Here is a 21634-nt window from a genome sequence, read left to right on the forward strand (position 1 = left end):
TAGTTGAGATGGCAGGGGGCTTTTGTGACCGTGGAAACTGCATACGGCTGAAGTTTGAGGAAGAAGCAATGGAAAGTACAAAGAGTTTGCAAACCCACTTACAAATATTGGCGCCGATGAGAGCGATCATGTGGCGAGTGTCGATCCGCAAGTCGAGTTTAATCAAGTGTTTTCAGAGAGAGTGCTGAAAAACTCAAGCCTGTTTCACATGGCAAGTGTGAGCAGCGTGTTTTTTTTAATTTTTATCCATGTTAACAGATTAGAGCTTTTGTACTGCATGCAGAAGCAGCGTGTCAACGCAAGGCGTGAGCGTGACAAGACAATGACAATGCATCGATAATGACCAAAAACACCCAAAAAGTGCATCAATAATATCCACAGATTTTTATATAGTCAATCAAATTAACTTTTAAAATGGCAACAAATATGCATTTAGGTCTGAACTACAAAACCAAATGTAAAATAATTTTAGTTTTAAACTAGTGGGGTTTTGAAATCAACGAATGCAAAGAATCGCGATTACCATGAAACTGAGGTTATTTCTTAGACTATATTCATCGGCCAAAAATTAAAATCGTTGCATCCCTACATGAGTGTCCAGGCCAAGATTAGGCAGTATACAGGGGTCCGTTCTTCGTACGGGGATTACTCAGGTAGCTGGATTTGGATATTGACGGTTTGACACAATCCAGCATCGTTCCGTTCTTTAAAGCTTATCTGAGAGTTGTTGTTATAGCAACAGTTCTGCTAGCTCAAACCTGATCGGAAGCAGGTTCAATTCATATAAACAGGATTAGATCGGCTCAGTTCAAGCAAAGATAATAGAGAAAGTATGTTCCGAATCTGATATTTTCTTACAGTAGTAGTTATACACTTGGGAAAATAGTAAATATTTTTAACTATATATATAAAGTTATAGTTATTAATAAAATAAATAAAGTTATACATATTAATAAAACTTAAGCAATCTGCACCCCGAAATGAAAGTACAAAGACTGCCACCTGGTGGTGCAAAGAGAAAACATTGATATGAACTTTTTAGATCGCTTTAGTACAAATTGTATATGATAATAGAAATGCACAATTTGTGACAAAAAAAAAAAAAAAGAAATAATACATATGCAGTCATAAACATGTTTTGGCAGTTAATATGCCAGTGATTATGCTTAACAAAAGTTGCAGACGTCTTTACCAATATCAAAATGCTTTTGTAAACATCCAGTTATTCCATACAGCGATTAAAAAAACGGCTATTATAATAAAGAAAATCTTTTCTAAATGTTGAACTAAATACATTGATATGCATTGAAATACATGATGAATACTCTTGACACATGAAAGTGTAAAGCCTGCAGCTCACAACAAATGTGGAAGGTTATTGCGTGTCATATTTAACAAACCGTTTACTGCTAATTTGATGTAATTTTGCTCACATGGATAATTGAATATTAATCAGATGATGTCATTACGCTGCTGTGGCGTCAGCCAATTGTTGCATTGCTGATCATGATTTCGAGGATCGATAGATTTGTCCTTTACAACACACGCAGCGATCTCAGATCAGTTCATCCAGACATTCTAATCTGATTCGCGAACTTGTTTGAAGAACCAAATTAGCCAAATCATCTTAGATCATTTAAGCGAGGTATGATGAACGGACCCCAGTTCACATTTGGTTTAACAAACAAACAAACAAACAAACAAACAAACAAACAAACAAACAAACAAACAAACATACAATGACAGTTAACTATTTAGAACATCTACAGGCAGGGGTGTAAATTAACTAACTACAAATACTCAAATTACTGTAATTGAGTAGTTTTTTTTTTCAGGAACTGTATTTTACCAAGTAGTTTTAGAAATGTGTTCTTTCACTTGAGTACATTTTTAGTGCAGTATCTGTACTTTTACTCCACTGCTTTTCGTCAATCTGCTGCCACTATTTTTTTTCCTGAGGATTAGAAAAATCAGTCCTGTCCAATCATGTAAATCGCCACATAATGAACTACCTCAACACATGGACGAATTATAATTGCAGCAAACTATTTGGAAGCATTAAAAGTGTCCAAGAAGATGTCCAAAACATTTACACAAATTGATCCAGAGACTGTTTAGATGCATGTCACTGATGGGAAGATGACGGATGTTTACTGTGTGATGACCGAAATGGCCTTGAACACGTAGCAAGCACAAGACGTCAATATGATGTCAGATTGACTTTGTACCACAACGGACTTTGCATTTTATTTGGAAATGAAAACCGAGTTGAGAACTCAAAGACAGGCCAGCAATAACTAAATGCACTACAGAATGTTACGTTTACACACATCCACAGATTACATCAGCTTTTTTAAGCGCAATACTCACTACTCTTGAGTACTTTTGAAAGGGCTACTTTTTACTCAAACTTTGAGAAATATTTACAACAGATACTTTTATTCTACTAGCACTACATTTTTGGCGAATAATGGTACTTTAAATTGTGTATGAATTTTCAGTACTCATTCCACCACTGTCTACAGGCCAATGTTGAAAACTCATTTGAAACCGTTTTTTAAAGCATGTAGTGAAACCAACTCTTTAAACTGCAACTTTGTTTGGAAGTTACTCCATGCAAAAGGTGCTGCATATTTAAAAGCCTTTTTATCATTTCAGTACGCACCACTGGTACAGACAATAAATAAACTTCCTGAAGGCTATAGCTAGCGACAGGGCTTTTACAAATGTAAATTCGGAGATATGAGGGGAGTAAACCTAGAACAGCTTTATAAACAAAGATATGCCAGTGCTTGAGCCTATGAATGAACAAAGCAGACCAGCCTACCCGAGTGTACAACGCACAATAATGAGTGAGCTATTTCAGATTTAATACATTTAACAACCTAATGCAAAAATTCAATCTTAATAATACAATTAAGCTCATGTAAGCATAATCTTATTAACGTAGGTGGCATACGCTGATTTGAATTAAAGTGTTCATGCATGTAAACAGCTTAATCAATGTGCTTAGTGCTTTCAAAGAGGTTCACTCCACTGGTCAGGTGCATGAACAGGAAACTCTTGTGGACTCATTCGTTGATCATCAAGTTCTTTCTCTAAATTGCTGATTAGGGTATATGCAGAGCTAGTGTTTCTTCCCATACCATTAAACTTCCGGTGAACGGTTAATATGAATATTTTCAGTTTCATACAGCTTGTTTTACAGCATCAATGTTGTACCGTAATAAAAGTCATTTATTTAGTTGTTCAAGCATAAACATGATGAAAAGCCGATTAACCGCTAGTGTTGTCAGGATCAGCAGGTGAGTGCAGAAACTCCATTGAAAATCCTGGGATAAAATAAATGTTTATATTCTTATAAAGACATAGCTGGGGAAAATGTAATTTAATGTGGTGCTTCTTGCATATTCTGAGACCCCCATTATATTGTATATCAATCAGGCAGTGGGGATCTTTAATTTTCAAGGAAAACAACCCTTAAACGCGTTGATTTTATAACTGCATACAGGTCATCGGAAGCACTTGACCCAGGTTACTGAAAATGAAAAGTCCCTCTTGCATACTTCTGTTTATACCCCATTCTGTTAAATGCAAGTCTCTGCCACCCCCATTTTTTTAATGCACACACAGTGAGAAATATGCGATGGCAGCAATGACAAACCCAGATGAAGTGGCATTTCTAAAAAGCACGGAATGCAACCATACAAAGTGCTTTGCATTAGATGGACATAAATTAAAACTGCGGTCAGTAACACCCACTCTCTTGTCACCTACAAGTCTATCATTTGTGCTGTGCAGTGAGCCATGTGAATTATAGCGGTAAGAAAATTCTGAGGCGATAATATGAATAATGGAAATTGCATGCAAACGGGATAAAGAGATTTGCTCCTAGCATGTTATATTGCGATTAAGCCCTTACACTGATTATTGGAAATAATCACATTGTTAGTGCAGTCAATGTTTTCGGTTCCTTGTCTGAACATCTTAAGACCATTGCTGTAAATGGAAGAAAGAGCTCTCAGATTTAATCTAAAATATCTTCATATATGTTCTTTAGATTTATCTATTAATTAATAACTGTATTTTGCTTTTTTGTGAACTAAACATTTAATTGTGAGGGGGAAACACTTTTAAAAAAATGAAAAAGATGATTAAATGATGAGTACAGAAAGGATTGTTTTGGTGTCTTAAAACAAATAGACTCATACTGAAAACGTAGTCCCGTGGACGTGTCTGGAGACTGCAAATTATGTAGCCGAAGGTTTGTATGGCTGCATTTGATTTTTTAAGTGAATGCTAGGGAGTATGACGCCATTCCTCTTTGCGCTCACCGGCTGACTGCTTACCTCCGTGTGGAGGGTTTTCCCGCTGAAACCAGTTCGCCGTGTACATCGGCGGATTTAGATGCTGAGAGGAGCTGACCACGATGATGACGACGAACAGGTTCAAGTCCCGGGGAAGAGCGGTTTCAGAAATTAGGTGAGACAAAAACAGATTAAAAAAAATAAAGTCAACAAGTGAATAACAGGGTGAGAATGTGGTAAAATCCGAAAACGTGGTAAAAATCAGACTAAGGCTTTTCTTTTTCTGAAAGGCTTTTGTAAATTGTTGGTTGGGTTAAGGGAAGTAAGTAGGAGGGTGGGTCAGTCGATTGGCCGGTTGGCCAGTCAATCATTCAGTCAGTCAAACAGACTGTCTTGTTCGACAGCGGCCTCTTGGGGGATTTACGCGAGAACAGCGCCGGTGTGAACGGCACTCTTGAGAGACGTTCGAAATACAAAAAAACCCACATATCGCACTCTCATGGATTTGCGAAAACAAAAACTGTAAAATTACGTACATCCTGGCACGTATTTCGTGCACACCTGCCAACAGTCCCGGTTTCCCCAGGAAACTTCTTCTATAGACCCATCAACCGCCCTTCTCCCCTATTGTTCTGCCTCCCGGAAAACTCCTGGAATCCCTTCATCCCCCAACCCCCCGCCCCCTGCTCCTCAGCTTTTTGGTACAGTTCGGCTAGCTCCATACCCGCTCCTTGCTGCGTGGTCACCTTCCCCCCCGCTCTTCGCTTTGTGCGCACGGTCAAGCGCAAACACCTACCACCTCGCCCCACCCCCACTCTTCACTTTGTGTGCACCACCGGATAAAATAACCAGATTTTATGATCGGAATGTTGGCAGGTATGATTTCGTGGTCTCCAGAAACTTGAAATGTTGACCTTTAGATGATTAATCTGTATATCCATCCCAGACTCATTCTGAAAACGTACCTCTATATACATTTCTGGAAAGTGCCAAATAAGTCCCAGGAGCTACAATTTTTTTTTTCAGTTTTTGTTTTTGTGAATCCACCAGAGGCCGCTGTGTACGCTTTTTAAGATCTCAAATTTCTTTCGTGAGTGCTATTCACGCCTGCTGTTCCCGCATAAACCCACTATTCCCGCATTTCCCACATTCTCACCCTGTGATTCATTCATTCGTTCATTTTCTTTTCGGCTTGGTCCCTTTATTAATCCGGGGTCGCCACAGCGGAATGAACTGCGTACTTATAAAGCACGTTTTTCCGAATCGGATGCCCTTCCAGCTGCAACCTATCACTGGGAAACATCAATACACACTCATTCACACACACGCACTACGGACAATTTAGCCTACCCAATTCACCTGTACTACATGTCTTTGGACTGTGGGGGAAACCGGAGCACCCTAAGGAAACCCACGCGAATGTGAACTCCACACAGAAACGCCAACTGACCCAGCCGAGTCTCGAACCAGTGACCTTCTTGCAGTGAGGCGACAGCCCTGTTATTTACTTGTTTATTTTATTTTTTGGATTATGTTTTTTTCTTACCTGCTTTCTGGAACCGTTCCAGACTCAAACTCCGTCTACTTTTTGTGTCTCACGTCCACCGATGTACATAGCAAGCTTACTGGACAAACTGGTAATAGTTGGAAAGCCGTCCATACTGATGTAAGCGTGAAAAGAAACAGCGTTATACTGACCCGTAGTGTTCATTTTAAAAATGAAATGCCGCCATACGTACTTCTGGCTACATAATATGTGATCTCCAGAAACATATATACATCTTCAGAGTGAGCATGTGTTGTGTATGTTCCTTTAAATCACTTTGAATATGGTTTTGATTTTTTGTAATTGCCAATATATAATTTCTAAACAGATTTCGAAGAGCTGTGGTCAGGCATAACCTATGACCTCCGTAAGGGTGAGTTGATATGGGAGCCGCTGTGTCCTGTCAAAGTGCTAGTGTCTCTGTGTCATGCCGATGGAAGCAAAAGCTGCCGAGACATTGGAGAGGCATTTCATTCAGATGGACAAAAAGTATGTTATCTGTTATTTAATCCTTTGTTCCTTTTTTATCACACCTGAAGTCATACCTGATGATTGTAGGAAGTCTTTCATAATTATCTGTTTTTACCTCAGGTGGTATTCTCCTCTGTGGATCCACACCCTGCACTTTGCACGAAGGTGGGATGTTTTTACGGCATATTTACTTTCATCTGTAAATGAAAATTTATCGTTATGGAAAACATTGACAGCACTAGTCAGTCCCAGTTGGAGGTTTTTTGGTAGATTTGGTTGCATCTGATACGCCACCGCCTGCGGGAGACTCTGATTGGCTGTTCAGTTCACCAACATGCATTAGAATAATAACTAACTTAGAAAGCTAGCAAAGAATTCAAGATTGGACAGGCAACGGTTCTGATTTTATGTTACCTGCATTAGTTTTTCAATATGTGAGTGTGTTTGTTGGAGGTTGGAAATTTCGGAGTTGTTTAGACAAGAAACAAAATGATTTTAAATGTTATTTTCTTTCATATAAATTATGAATAATTGTGAATTATTGATAAATAAATTAAGAATAATTATATTTCTGTGACAGAAAATAAACTTTTGTGTTGGATTGTAATGTAAGCCTTTTTTGTAGTTTACTACTGAAGTGGGAACATGGATTAGATGTCCTTTTTCCGAAGGGAATTTCTCAGGTAAGTAAGTAACAATACAGCTTTAACCAGCAGTTTGTTTGCGTTACGTGATGTATGAAGGCTAAATATCCTTTTATTTGACAAGTCTGGACAGCAAAGATGGCATTTAAAGATGGTCAGCAATGGGCAGAGATATCAGCGTGGGTGAAAGCCAACTTCTCCGTTTCCATCTGTGAGATGAAACCTTCTCAATGCAAATCAATTGAAGGAAGCAACTTGAAAACTCTTTCTGTGGTAAGGAGCCTTGAGCAGGATTACCAACATGTAGGTGTTATGAAAGCTTCAAAGCAAATGTACATGATGTCATACAGATGTTTTTTATTCCTATTATTTTGTTTCTCTGTGCTGTCTTATTCATCTTTTTAAAGCATGCCTTAAGGCATTCGCTGATAGCAACTCCCTTGTCAAAGTAAAACTTTTCACCTGCTTTGTACCTGCTGACACTGCATAGAAAAGGGTCTGTTCTAAGGAAAACTCAAGGGCAGTCTTGTTTAAGCTTGTTTGATGTCACGGCAGCACTTATTTGTTTTCTAGGACAAAACGAAACCCACAGTTTTCAACTTGTCTGAAAGTGCGTGCAAAGTGTGTGTTTGCATCCAGGTAAGGCAACAAAGGAGTGTGACAATAACATTGCTTGATAAATCGTGTTGGATTTATTTCATTGTCAATTTTCATGTTTTCTTAAAAGGTCCAGAGGGTGGATGTACTCTTTTCAGTCCCTGTACTTCAATGCGACTTGCAGTGTCGTAAGTATATAGTGGTGTTTTGTGGAGGCTACAAGTTAAAGCTACTTATAATTTTAAGCTTAACTATGAACTATAAACAGCTACTGTTGCTACAGATGTAACTACAGTACATCACAAGCTATACAATTTGGTAACTACATTGTAGGCACAATATAGCAATTGTTAGGGCTAAAAAATGTTGTCTTTAGTCGAATAATTAAATCTTTATTACTAAACCATTCACTCACTGTCCTTCGGCTTAGTCCCTGATTATCAGGGGTTGCCAGAGCTTAAGGAACCACCAATTACTCTGGCATCTGTTTTATGCGACGGATGCCCTTCCAGCTGCAGCCTAGCACTTGGAATCATCCATACACTCTCTCATTCACATACACACACACACTTATGCATTGTAAGCAATTTAGCTTATTCAGTTCATTTACATTCACCGGTCACTTTATTAGGTACATCTGTCCAACTGCTTGTTAACTCAAATTTCTAATCAGCCAATCACATGGCAGCAACTTAATGCATTTAGGCATGTAGACATGGTCAAGATGATCTGCTGCAGTTCAAACTGATCATCAGAATGGGGAAGTAAGGTGATTTAAATGACTTTGAACGTGGCATGGTTGTTGGTGCCAGACAGGCTGGTCTGAGTATTTCAGAAACTGCTGATCTACTGGGATTTATACGCACAACCATCTCTAGTGTTTACAGTGAATGGTCTGAAAAAGAGAGAATATTGATACTGATACCAGAGGTCAGAGGAGAATGGCCAGACTGGTTTGAGAAAGGCAACAGTAACTCAATTACCACTCGTTACAACCGAGGTATGCAGAAGAGCATCTCTGAGTGCACAACACGTCCAACCTTGAGGCGATTGGCTACAGCAGCAGATGACCACACTGGGAGCCACTCCTGTCAGCTAAGAACAGGAAACTGAGGCTACAATTTGCACAGGCTCAAAAATTGGACCACAGAAGGTTTGAAAAACATTGCCTGGTCTGATGAGTCTCAATTTCTTCTGTGACTGTCTTCAGTTCCTGCTTATTCATGGGAGTTTTCTATTTAGCTTTGTCTTCAGCAAGTTAAATGCATGCTCAATCAGATTCAGCTCAGGTGATTGACTTGGCCATTGCATAACATTCCACTTCTTTTCCTTCAAAAGCTCTTTGGATGCTTTTGCAATATGCATTGGGTCATTCTTCATCTGCACTGTAGTGCGGACCAATGAGTTCTAAAGCACTTGGCTTAAGCTGAAAATATTGCCTGAAACACTTCAGAATTCATCCTGCTGCTTTTTGTAAACAGTAACATCATCAATAAATACAAAAGAACCAGTTCCACTGACAGCCATACATGCCCATACCATGTCACATGATCCTTCTCCATACTCTTCTCTTCCCATCACTCTGGTTGATCTTGATCTCATCTGTCCATAGAATGCTGTTCCAGAACTTTGAAGGCTTTTTTACAACACTTATTTGGCATTAATCTTGTTTTTGAGGCTCACCAATGGTTTACATCTTGTGGTGAACCCTTTATATTCACTCTGGTGTAGTCCTCTTTTGATTGTTGACACATATACACCTACCTCCTGGAGAGGGTTCTTGATCTGTCCAACTGTTGTGAAGGGTGTTTTCTTCACCAGGGAAAGAATTCTTTGGTCGCCCTGCACAGTTGTTTCTGTGGTCTTCCAGGTTATTTAGTGTTGTTGAGCTCAATGGTGCATTTTTTCTTTTCAAGAATGTTCCAAACTGTTGTTTTGGCCACGCCTACTGTTTTTTGCTGTCTCTTTGATGGTTTTTTTAGCCTAATGATTGGTTGCTTGACTGATAGTGACAGCTCTTTGGATCTCATCTTGAGAGTTGACAGTAACAGATTCCAAATGCAAATAGCACACTTAAAATGAACTCTGGACCTTTTATCTACTCATTTTAATTGGGATAATGAGGGAATAACACACATCTAGCCATGGAACAGCTTAGAAGCCAATTGTCCAATTACTTTTGGTCCCTTAACAAGTGGGAGGCACATTTTCATTGTTTCATTTCAAATATATTATGTTGGTGTATAGAGCCAAAACTGTTAAAATTGTGTCGATGTATGCACCTAACTGTTTGTGCTATAACACGTAATGCTTCTTTTTTTCTCTTGAATGCCACTCAAAAACGAATGAAAGTGCGCCCCACTCCTTAGTTGGCGATCAGCCACCCTCGCCTCTCCATCAATGACAGTGTCCGTATTCCTCAAAGTTGTTTAGAATTAAATGTTTAGAGATAGTGTGATACAACACACATCTATCTGTGCCTTTGATGCACCCCTTGATGCTGCTTACGCCCTTGTTGCAGCAGCAGTGACACTGAAATTAGGCACCGAATTTTATATGCTGATTTGGTTTGGTGCGTAACGGTTATAATAGGGCTTCAGTACCCAAGCCTACCTATCTACAACTGGTGCCGGGACTCAAACCTGCAACCTTGTGGATCACAAGTCCAACTTAAACCATTAGGCCATGGCTGCCCTGCTGGCTACGAAAAGAAATAAAATAAAAAAATAGCTAAGTCCAGTCCCAAAACACACTACTGACCCTCACAGCTGACCCTCATTCAGCTGACCCTCACTCGCGATGCCTGGCAGCAGCACTGGTTTCCCCTCGGTGGATGGTCTTGAACTCCTCTGTATCCAGATGGCAGGCAATGGCTCATGGGCAGCCAGCTGCGAGTTTCCCGTTTAATTATTTTGCTAAATGCAATGTTTTGTTGTTATTGTGAGTGCACAGAATTAAAGCTAGACTTTAAAGAATTAAAACATGTAGAATTGAAAGATATAGGACTATTAGAATATCTGTAAGATCAATAATGACAGCATAAACTGCTGTGAACACAGTGATGCTGTTCAGCTTCCACATAAATATTTTTCATAGATTGAGTGGCCATAAAAAGTTGCTATTCAAGGTCAATGAATGGTAGGAGGGCATTTGCATGTCCTGCTTAATGTACTGTCACCACACAAACCAGGCATTAATGATCTCATTCATCAGAGACAGTGAGATACAGTAGTTGAACTGCAGTCAAGCTAATATTTGATAAAATTGTCATGTAGCTGCAGCAGCTTCTAAATCAGCTATACTGGGGGTATAAAACAACATGAACCCAAGCAATCTGCTTGTAATTGGACATAGTCCAATCCAAAAAAATATATAGTGGAGTGCAATAATCTGAATAAATTGGCCAAATCTGATTAAATTTTGGACAGTAGAGGTTGATTTAAAGGTGCAGTAGGTGATCTGCCAAAATGCTAACCGCTTAGCATATTATCTTTGGACGGCGGGGAGGGACTGTGATTCAAAGTCACATCCCCTGAAATCAGCAGACAGACAACCCACTAGTTCATGTCATTCGCCAGTTAGTTAGTGCCAGCGCCGTGCAGGAATTACATTTATTACTTTGCCACACTTACATGCTATTTCAGAGTAAATATTCAGAGTAGCATGGTAAACAGTATAGGAAGGCTGTCATTGTTCAAAAATGACCCAATGTGAATATAAAAGCAACTTCAGCTCAATAAAGCAGGTTAGGCGGAGTAGCGCTATTTACTGATGTTTTGTTGTTAAACTAAATATAAATCTACATTATAGATTCTGTCAAAGAACCTAATGAAACTGAGAATAATCACATCAATCTTTGACTGGGAGATTTCAGTGGCTGAACAACACGTCTGTTCATATAAGTCATTCATAAAACAACACACTCTAACCTTAGCCCTGTCTCGCTCGCGCGCATGCGTTTGTGATGCAGACGGGCACGTGCTAATGGCGGATCTGTGTGAACAGATGTGCAGAAGTCGGAATTTACATATGTTGACAGACAGTCTGACCTGCTTATCGGAATTATGGGAGATGTCGGTCTGACTCTATTTAATTAGATGAACATTTTTTTGTTTTATGCTTTACCCAGAATATAAAAATACATATAAACACATTTAGATCATTTACTGTAATCATTACTATTGGACAGTGAAGAGACTTTCAACCAGCTCAACAAAAAATGTTTCTGAAGACAATCACCTACTGCACCTTTAACCTTTTCAAATCTGATCGAGACTTAACTTGATTGGAAATTTTGAGCATGTGCAGTGACAGAGATTGCTAAATGGCATATTGCACACTGAAATACTGCTGTTGATGATCAAAACAGTGTCAGAAATGATTGCTTTTCCAAGTTGTCATGATGAGGGACTGGGTGTCTGTTTCACATTCATTTGCACTGTGAGCTCAAGGAGTGTAAACAATCACAGCTATTTCAATCTGACTGAAACAAAAAGTATCCAGACAAACCTTGCTAAAATGGTGAAACGTTTGATCCAGTGATTTGTAGTGTTTTAAGTTTTCTTCGGGTGCTCCGGTTTCCACCACAGTTCAAACATATGCGATATTGGTGAATTGTGTAAACTAAATTGGCTGTAGCATATGTGTGAATGCAAGAGTTTATGAATGTTTCCCAGTCTTGGGTTGTGGCTGGAAGGGCATCCAAATCAGAAAATTTTAGGACAGTATGGAAATGTAGGGAGTGAAATTTAAAGTGAAACTAATGTTCTGTACCTTTAAAAAAGTTCGGGAATAGTATCGCGGGATCAGAGACCCGTGAGTGAGATCGCGTGCGCGCGCGCGCGCGAGGGAGAGGAGACGGAGACAGCTGCGTCCCAAATGGCACACTATACACTATGCACTCATGCACTATGTACTTATGCACTTACACACTCAACAGGATAGTACATGTATGTTGTGGCGTCCCAAATGGCACACTAATGTTTTTTTACTAAGCGGAAATTCAAACCGTTTCCCTATTGACGTTTGACGGTTGCCAAATCAGTGAAATAAACGACCGAATTATCAAATATTACCTGCCGTGAGTGTTGCCGCATTCACCATCGGGAGGCACTATAATCACTCTCGTAGAAGAATTTTGTTCTCACCATCCAAAATAAATAAAGTTATTCAACATGTGCGTCCGATAGCTCCGCCTCTTCCGCTACGTAAGCAAACCTGCGGTCGTTGAGTGCGTGAAGTGTCCATCATTACACACTTCATTTTAGCGGCTGAATGAGTGCATCATCCGGGAAATTAAAGTGCACTTATTATTTTTAGAGTTTTCAGTGTGAACACACTACTTACACTATTTATACTACAAAATGGCGTAGAATAGTGCATAAGTATGCGATTTGGGACGCAGCAAGAGAAACCGCACGAGATAATCTGTTATGGCTGACCTATAATGTTTAATAAATCAAGGGTTAATACCTGCTGATTGAGCTCCGTGTGTCCTCCTTGCAACTAAGCCAAAGAACTCACTAGACTGCCTGTGGTGAGAACTGGAAAGTTTACATCTAAAGACCAACACGAGTTACAGAAATAAGAAAGTATGGAAAACATGAATAAAAAATAAAAAAAGTGGTTTCTAAATTTATTTTGACTTGTATTTCATTCCTGATAATACAACAGCAGTATTTAGTGTGTTCTTTATGATTTCTATTCTTTATTTTTTCCCCCCAAAATAAACACGTTTTCCAATTTTGGTTCTTGCAGCACATTTAAGTAAAGCACTTACCACTCTATAATGTTGGCATGACTTTTCACAACACTTAAAAAAACATTTAGGGACTGAAGACACCAAGTGTTTCAGGTGTAATTTTGTCTCATTCTTCCTGCAAACAAGTCCTAAAGGCGGGCAACAGTACAGGGTCTTGGTTGTCACATTTTGCACTTCAAAACGCAGCACAGATTCTCTGTTGGAGACAAGTCAGGACTGCAGACATGCCAGTCAAGTACCTGTGTTTGTAAGGTGTGCAGAATGTGGTTTGTTGAAATTGGCGTCCTTCCAAAATCTCTTTAAACTTTGCAAGTTACCTTTGCCAAGTAGCTACATATTGTGTACTTGACAAAGATTTGGCAAAGTAGTCCTAAGCCCATAGTGTTATCGCTTATAGATGAATGACGATTCTTGATGGAGTGTCTCCTGAGGCATTGGAGATCAATGTTGTTTAGCTTAGGCTTGCACCTTTGTCCTTTACGCAATAAGCATTGCAATTCCCCCAGATTCTTTGAATCTTTTATCATGTTATGCACTGTTGCAGGTGAAATATCCAAATGTCATTCATGTCTTTCTTTGAGGAACAACGGTTTTTAAACATTTCAATCATTTTCTCACGTATTTGTTGGTAAACTGGCGATCCTCAGCCCATCTTTGCTCCTAAAGGATTAGACCTTCCTTGGATGCTGCTTTTGTACCAAATCATGATTATAATCACCTGTTTCAAATCACATCATTATTTAACATCATTTAACTAATTTACCTGATTACTAGCCCTAAACTAATCCCGTCCCGTTTTTTGGAATGTGTCGCAGGTTTGAATGACAGGAAAGGATGTATATTTGCAAATGAAGTTGACGAGATAAAACATGAGATATTTTGTGTTCATAGTGCCTGCAACGAAATGCAAGTCAAAGTTGATTTGAAAAACACTGCTTTCTTTTTTATTTGCATTTCTCACACTGTTCCAATTGTTTTTATTATTTGGGGTTGTAAATATAGAATCACTTAAAATCGTACAAACTTCAAAGTGCAGGAAAGCTACAGGTTTGAAACACTGAATGCTACATGCTTTTTTGTAACAAACCAAACATGATCTTATTTTCATTAAAAAGTTGTGGCCATAATAACATGCGTTGAAAAAAATACAGAACCTCATGCAGTAATAAAAAATACCTCATTCTGTGTAGAGTTAAAGCAGTGAAAATGTAGCAATGTAAGAATTTACTGCAAAAAAAAAAAGCTAATATAACAGTATCACTTGGTATGTTTCTCTTTAATTTCACTAAGACTATAAGCTCTATTAAGGATGTGCACTTTTTTGTTTAATCACACAGCAAACTGGTGCCATGACCCGGACAGTGATCACTCTGAGGACATTGAGATGATCTTACTTCCTGCTGTCATTTTTCTGACTGTGATTCTGGCAGTTGTCTTGTTTGGTAGATTGACGATAAAAGGTAAAGGTTACTGTGGTTTGCCACACCTTTAGCTAGCCTAAAGGAAAATAGTGAGATTTTATGGTTCATGGAGTTATAAACATTGTGTTGGAAAAGAAAGATGGTATATAAACCATTACGTATAGAGCAATTCGTTTTAACAACTCATTTAAAAGTAATAATTTAGTAATTCAAATGACAAATGTAAACCTCAGGCATAAGTAATAGTGGTACTACCAGTTCCAAACCTGCATATACACTTAAGAAAGGAATCGGGTGTGGACGTATTGCGATAAAAGAGATGAAAATCTCTGATATACAGGTTGTGGCTGTCAGTTTTTCCAGGAAATATCTTGTGGTTTATTTTGACTTCTTATTCTTTAGATGGAGACGAGAAGAAAGGAAGACTTTGGAAAAAACTCAGGTGTCAGGGAATGGTAGGTTTTTACAATCACATGATTCATGGTGTAAGCTGAGCTCTATACTTACTGCAATTTACAAATGAAAATAAATGTCCTCAAGTTTACAAATCAACCCCTAATAACACAAATGGAAACCTTTATATATATATATATATATATATATATATATATATATATATATATATATATATATATATATATATATATATATATATATATATATGTGTGTGTATGTATACAGTTGAAGTCATAATTATTAGCCCCCCTTTTATTTTATTATTATTTTTTTTTTTAAATATTTCCCAAATTATGTTTAACAGAGCAAGGACATTTTCACAGTAAGTCTTATTTGTTTTATTTTGGCTAGAATAAGAGCAGTTTAAAAAAAATAAATAAAACCATTTTAAGGTCAAAATTATTAGCCCCTTTAAGCTATATGTTTTTTCAATAATCTACAGAACAAACCATAGTTATGCGATAACTTGCCTAATTACCCTGACCTAATTAGCTTAATTAACCGAGTTAAGCCTTTAAAGGTCACTTTAAGCTGTAAAAAGTGTCTTGAAAAATATCTAGTCAAATATTATTTACTGACATCATGGCAAAGATAAAATCAATCAGTTATTAGAGATGAGTTATTAAAACTAAAATGTTTAGAAATGTGTTGAAAAAATCTGCTCTCCGTTAAATGGAAAAAAATAAACTGGGCTAATAATTCTGAGGGGCTAATAATTCTGACCTCAAGTGTACATATTAGGGGTGTGACGGATCACAAACCTTACGGTTCGGATCACTTTAGTGCTTTTTAGTCACGGATTGGGCCATTTTTTTCAGCCAAAAAGTGAGGAGACAAATGTTATTTGTTTTCCATTTCTTACAAAAGCAATACTGCTAGACACTTTTGGTTTTAACAAACAAAACTTAGAACCTGTAATTTCATTAAAAATAAAATGAAGAAATAATCAGCTGAATAGAAAATAAATAGTAACATATTTAATACTTTGAAAATTTCACTGGTACTACTACTGTTGCTAATAATGCTAAATGCATAAAACCTAAAAATATTTATTTTTAGTCGCATTTTCAATAAATGATTCAGTTATTCACTCATAAAGCTTCATTGCTAAATGAATCATTTTAAAAAAAATTATTCGGTGGCACATTTTTTATAGCTGGTTGTCGCCACCATTTGGTCAAATAATGTAATTGCTGCCTACAAATTTCACTTTTAAGCATATGACAGTGATTTTAATCTTTAATATAAACATCAGTGGTTTTATCTAAAATATAAACTGTTATTCCAGTGCTTCTGTGTTATTGACTTTGTTATTAAGGTTCAACTGTGTTTTTAACTTCATAACTAACTCAATGACTAAAGACTCTCTTTCAGATTTAAATACAGCGATTCAAATGATCAATAAACATATCCAAATCACCATCATTTATAATTTATATTGCGTGGGTGTTGAGATCCCAAACTTTTAAGGATTAATCGTGCAGCTTACACTGAATGCATTGATGCAGGCCAAACAAGTAGTAAGAGAAAACATGAATGAAACCCACCCCATCCTGAATAACCTACAGGAAAGCTTTAACGCTTCATACATGTGATTTAAATAATGTGAGGATTTTGGATTAATCTTCATGTGAAAACACCCCTAATAATACACCCCTAATATATTAGATTAAACTATATATTGAATATAATAAATAAATGAACATATTTAGATATTTGAAAATATACAAGTGGCATTTTTGCAATGTTTCAAATTATATGCTGCAAGTGACATATACATATGTGAAATTCAATTATTAACTTGGATGTTATATACAGTTGAAGTCAGAATTATTTGCCCCCGTGAATTTTAAGCCCCCCGATTATTTTCCCCCCCAATTTCTTAGAGAGATAAGATTTTTTCAACATTTCTAAACATAATAGTTTTAATAGCTCATTTCTAATACCTGATTTATTTTATCTTTGCCATGATGACAGTAAATAATATTTGACTAGATACTTCTATACAGCCTAAAGTAACATTCAAAGGCTTAACCAGGTTAATTAGGTTAACTAGGCAGGTTAGGGTAATTAGGCAAGTTGTTGTATAACAGTGATTTGTTCTGTAGACTATCGAGAAAAAAATATATAGCTTAAAGGGGCTAATAATTTTGTCTCTAAAATGGTGTTTTAAAAATAAAAACCGCTTACATTCTAGCCAAAATAAAACAAATAAGACTTTCTCCAAAACAAAAAAATATATATTTTCAGACATACTGTGAAAATGTCCTTGCTCTGTTAAACATCATTTAGGAAATATAAAAAAAAGAAGAAAAAAAGAGACCTTATTAACTATTTCATGACTGTATTACAATACTTTGGAAACCACATAGCATAATGCATGAAAAGCAAACATGACTCACTTTCTGTTAGAAATACGACATAATTGTATTAGTTATGAATGTAATTAAAAATATAAACAAATTTCTTATGTTCCTTTTAACAGAATCAGTGACACGTCTGCACAGCAAGTGGAGATGCGAATTGTGGGACAGTTCTCGAAAAACATACATTTCTTAAAAATCCTTTGATGTAAGGACTGAATAATTATATGTAAATATATATGTATTGTCTCTTTTGAATCATGCAGCAGGTGAGTTCATACCATTAGCAAAAAACAAAACATTTGTAAATACACTGATTTTTTTTAATGTAAGCCAAAATAATGCTGAACTTATTTGACAATAAATATTTTCAGTCATTTTTCTTGCTTTGCAAACGTTTGTGATCAGTTTTGTACACCAGAGGGCGGTGTCGCACACAAATGAATGTCTGTGTCAGCAGTGTGGATGAGTTTTTCCTTCTCATGTTGATATTTCTCTCACGTAAGGCTTAAATCTAGGTCACAAATGGGTGGTCAGCTTACAGGCGCTTGTGTAACCCTGTGCGTCGGTTCATTGCTGTTTTGCGACCGAGTATGTTGTCGCCGGTGTTCACCGTCATACTAAATGACACACTTTTTTCTGATCCTAAGGATGCAAAGACACTATATGACATTCCTGGATGATTCGGCTCAGTGCCGATGGGAGGGGTGGAATCGGCTCAAGGGTTTGCTGATGAAAACATTCCTGAACGATAGAGTAAAGCCCAAACAATAGAGTTCAATCATAGATGTAGGATAAATACAAATTTGGGGAAATCTTAGGCTGTGATTGTGTTCTGTGGTCAATTTTTTTTTTGGAGAGTTCACAGGGTTTAGCTAACTGTTTGGTGTGTGGGAGCTAACGCTAGGGAGCTCTGACTGGGGTAAACTCTGTAAAACAAACCCATGTGAAAATTGTTGGCCTCGATGACCTCATCGCTGCCTCCAGACTCCACCTGCTGTCTGCGAGGCTTCAGCGGGGAGTGAAAAATGTTGATACTTTCCACACAGTCCAGAGCGCTACCTTTTCTGTACCTCCCTTACAGAATGTTCGACTGGTTGTGCTTTGCCTCCAAAACCTGTTTGGGATAAAGGGATAAAGCGGTGAAAAAGCTAACGGAGACAAAAGCAATTGCTGAGTTGTCGTATGTTTAGGTACTTCCACTTTAGCAGCCAGTGACCGCTTGTGACCTCTTTGGTTGGGGTCAATAGCCACCAGCCTTGTCCTCTAACCTTTTGGATAGGTCAGTTTTATTATTGCAGACTCATGCCATCTGTTGGTCTTCGAACCTATAAATCCCGATGCAGAGAGTATAATACCATTGTAACCCTGCTGAAAAATCCAGCTTAAACCAGCCTAGGCTGGTTGGCTGGTTAACCAGCCTGGTTTTAGAGGGGTTTTGGCCATTTCCAGGCTGGTTTCCAGCCATTTCCAGCCTGGTCTTAGCTGGTCAGGCTGGAAAATTACCAGCCAAATCCAGCTAAAACCAGCTTGACCAGCCTGGTTTAAGCTGGATATAGCTGGTTTTGGCTGGACTCCCAGCTTGGCTAGGCTGGTCAAGCTGGTTTTAGCTGGTCATCTCCCAGCCTGACCAGCTAAGACCAGGCTGGAAATGGCTGGAAACCAGCCTGGAAGTGGCCAAAACCCCTCTAAAACCAGCCTGGTCGACCAGCTAAAACTAGCCAACCAGCCTAGGCTGGTTTAAGCTGGATTTTTCAGCAGGGAAGCTCTGAATGTGGTTGCTTCACTACTGTGTAGTATTCAAAAAGTAGATTTCCAAAATAACGTACTGTCAGAGTGGGTACTACACTTGATCATGAATTTACGTCGTGGCTTAAAAAAACGTGTAGTGTAAATTCAGTTTGTATGATCTACATCACTTATGTTGCCACTTACCTTGTCTTTTGGGCCTTGACTCATGGGATAAAAGTAGTTGGACAATTCATGTTTATTTCTACAGCGCTTTTACAATTAAGATTGGGTCAAAGCAGCTTAACACAATAGGTAAACTGAAAAAGTGTCAGTCCAGTTTTCAGAGTTCAGTTTAGTTCTGTTCAATGTGGTTTAAGTTTCTCTGCTGAAAGTCTAAACACTGAAGAGAAAATCCATCGATGTGCAGCTCCAACCAAACCAAGCAAGCCATTGTCGAGTGACGAGGATCAAACTTCACCAATTGACAAAGCGAAGGAAAAAGAACCTTGAGAGACATCAGACTCAGTTGAGCACGACCAATTCTCCTCTGGCCAAACTTCCTGTGCAGAGCTGCAGTCTAGGTGCTGGAGGCTGGAGAACACCGGGGCTGTTTCTCAATTCCAAGAACGAAGAGAACGGACTTGCATTCTTGTGGAGACCGGTCTTGCCAGGTGTCCTCGGAAGAAGGAACTCGGGAGATCGCGAGGGCAGAGATTGCGTCCCGTGAGAAATGAGATGCTGCATTCTTCCTGATGGTCACATGACCTTCACACGTTTCAAAAGGAAAATGATTTAAACATTACAGCATTCATACAACGATTTACTGTTTTTCCCCTTTTCAAAATATATACTCTGCATAAAAACATTATAAATATACATTGCACAATATATATAAAACAGATTTTAATACGTAGTTAAGCAAACAAACACCCTTAATGTGTTTATTCTTTTATTAAGATGTCCATGATAATGTTTACATTCACCGTAATTTAGGGAATCTCCTGAGGTAAAAAAGTGATATCTCTGAACTTTAATAATGAGTCTAAATAAAATGCTGCGCTTCCCTCCTCCAATCGCAATCAAGATCGGTGCTCAAGACTGCATTGGTGCTTCGTCTGTATCAAGAACACATCCGGGAAGTTTCACACGTCCTACGTTCTTGCGGTCTTGAGTATTGGAACGAAACTTAGGCAGCTGATGATGACGTTATATGAGAACACGAGGACGCAAGACCGCTGAAGAACGCATAATGAGAAATTTTGTCCATCTTGGAGAACTGCAGGTGTGAGTAGGTCACCGATGGGTGATCATACTGGTCCACGGTATCAATGCAAAGACTTGTCTTTCACTGCAATCTTCAGGAATCAGGTCATCTGTATACTTGTTTTAGGTAGTCATGGAATCCAGGTCTGAATCACAGAGAACAAATTTCCCCCTGACCCTATTCCTGATTGCATTCGCACCTTCAGCTGCAACTCTGAAGTGATGTAGTCAGCTGACAATGATATCTAGTGCTGCCTTCGGAAAAATCAACAACTGGAGGATTGAGGATACCATGACTGTAGCTTTGTTTTCATTGTGTCATGTTTTTCATCATAATGAAAACGGAACTTGTATGAATAACATAAGGTGTCTGGCTGCTAAGATTAGCTTTCTGAATGTGTATGTCTTATAACACCCAAAATATATATTATGGCATGAATTTGCCCAAAATCGGTGTACCTATAGATAGAGGTAATTCTTATTAAGCCACATTGAGCCAGGGTTTTTACTGGGCCGGGCCAATAGGCTGGGAGCTTGAGTCGTGAGGCCCAAATCATGTCAGGTTTCCATTGTCGGGCCAATAGCCTTGCAGCACAGCTCGCTAACTTCGCCCCCAGAACGTCTCCTGAATCAAACATCCACCCAGATCAGCAGGAAGATGAAAGTCAAATCAGAATCAGTCAGATGAAGCACCATCACATCATCAAGACATGATCAAAATGGAGACAACGGAAGCAAACAAATGACATGTTACTGTACAGCATTACATTATGTCTTTGAGCATAGGCCTTTATATTATTTATTATCTTTATTTACTCGCTGAGCATCATACATTGAGTGGTCTCGCTATTAACGGTGGGATGACCCGGTGCACCATCCATAATGTAAAGTCACAGAATTTCACCAGTAATAACTAATAATAATGGATTTTATTTAAAGGCGCCTTTCATAACACTCAGTCACCATCAAAGAGCTTAGAATGACCAAGAGGTGACACTCTGGTGTAATTTGGGAAACAGCCACTAGAGGGTGCAGTGGCCATTCTGGAATGAAAACTCCAATAGAACAACATGC

General features: G+C 38.3%; 1 protein-coding gene across 1 annotated transcript in view; it reads left to right on the forward strand.

The window, feature by feature from the left end:
• il17rel (interleukin 17 receptor E-like) overlaps nt 1–17905 on the forward strand; it is a 29444-nt gene extending 11539 nt beyond the window's left edge. The window contains exons 10-18 of the mRNA XM_002666890.7: nt 6182–6342; nt 6445–6489; nt 6950–7007; nt 7093–7241; nt 7542–7607; nt 7696–7753; nt 14664–14786; nt 15150–15202; nt 17689–17905. Of these exons, the coding sequence (XP_002666936.3) occupies nt 6182–6342; nt 6445–6489; nt 6950–7007; nt 7093–7241; nt 7542–7607; nt 7696–7753; nt 14664–14786; nt 15150–15202; nt 17689–17697 (722 nt within the window). The 3' untranslated portion in view covers nt 17698–17905. The remainder of the gene's footprint in view (nt 1–6181; nt 6343–6444; nt 6490–6949; nt 7008–7092; nt 7242–7541; nt 7608–7695; nt 7754–14663; nt 14787–15149; nt 15203–17688) is intronic.
• Nucleotides 17906–21634: the final 3729 nt, after the last annotated feature.

The sequence above is a fragment of the Danio rerio genome, chromosome 25, assembly GCF_049306965.1.
Source record: "Danio rerio strain Tuebingen ecotype United States chromosome 25, GRCz12tu, whole genome shotgun sequence".
Taxonomy (NCBI): Eukaryota; Metazoa; Chordata; class Actinopteri; order Cypriniformes; family Danionidae; genus Danio; species Danio rerio.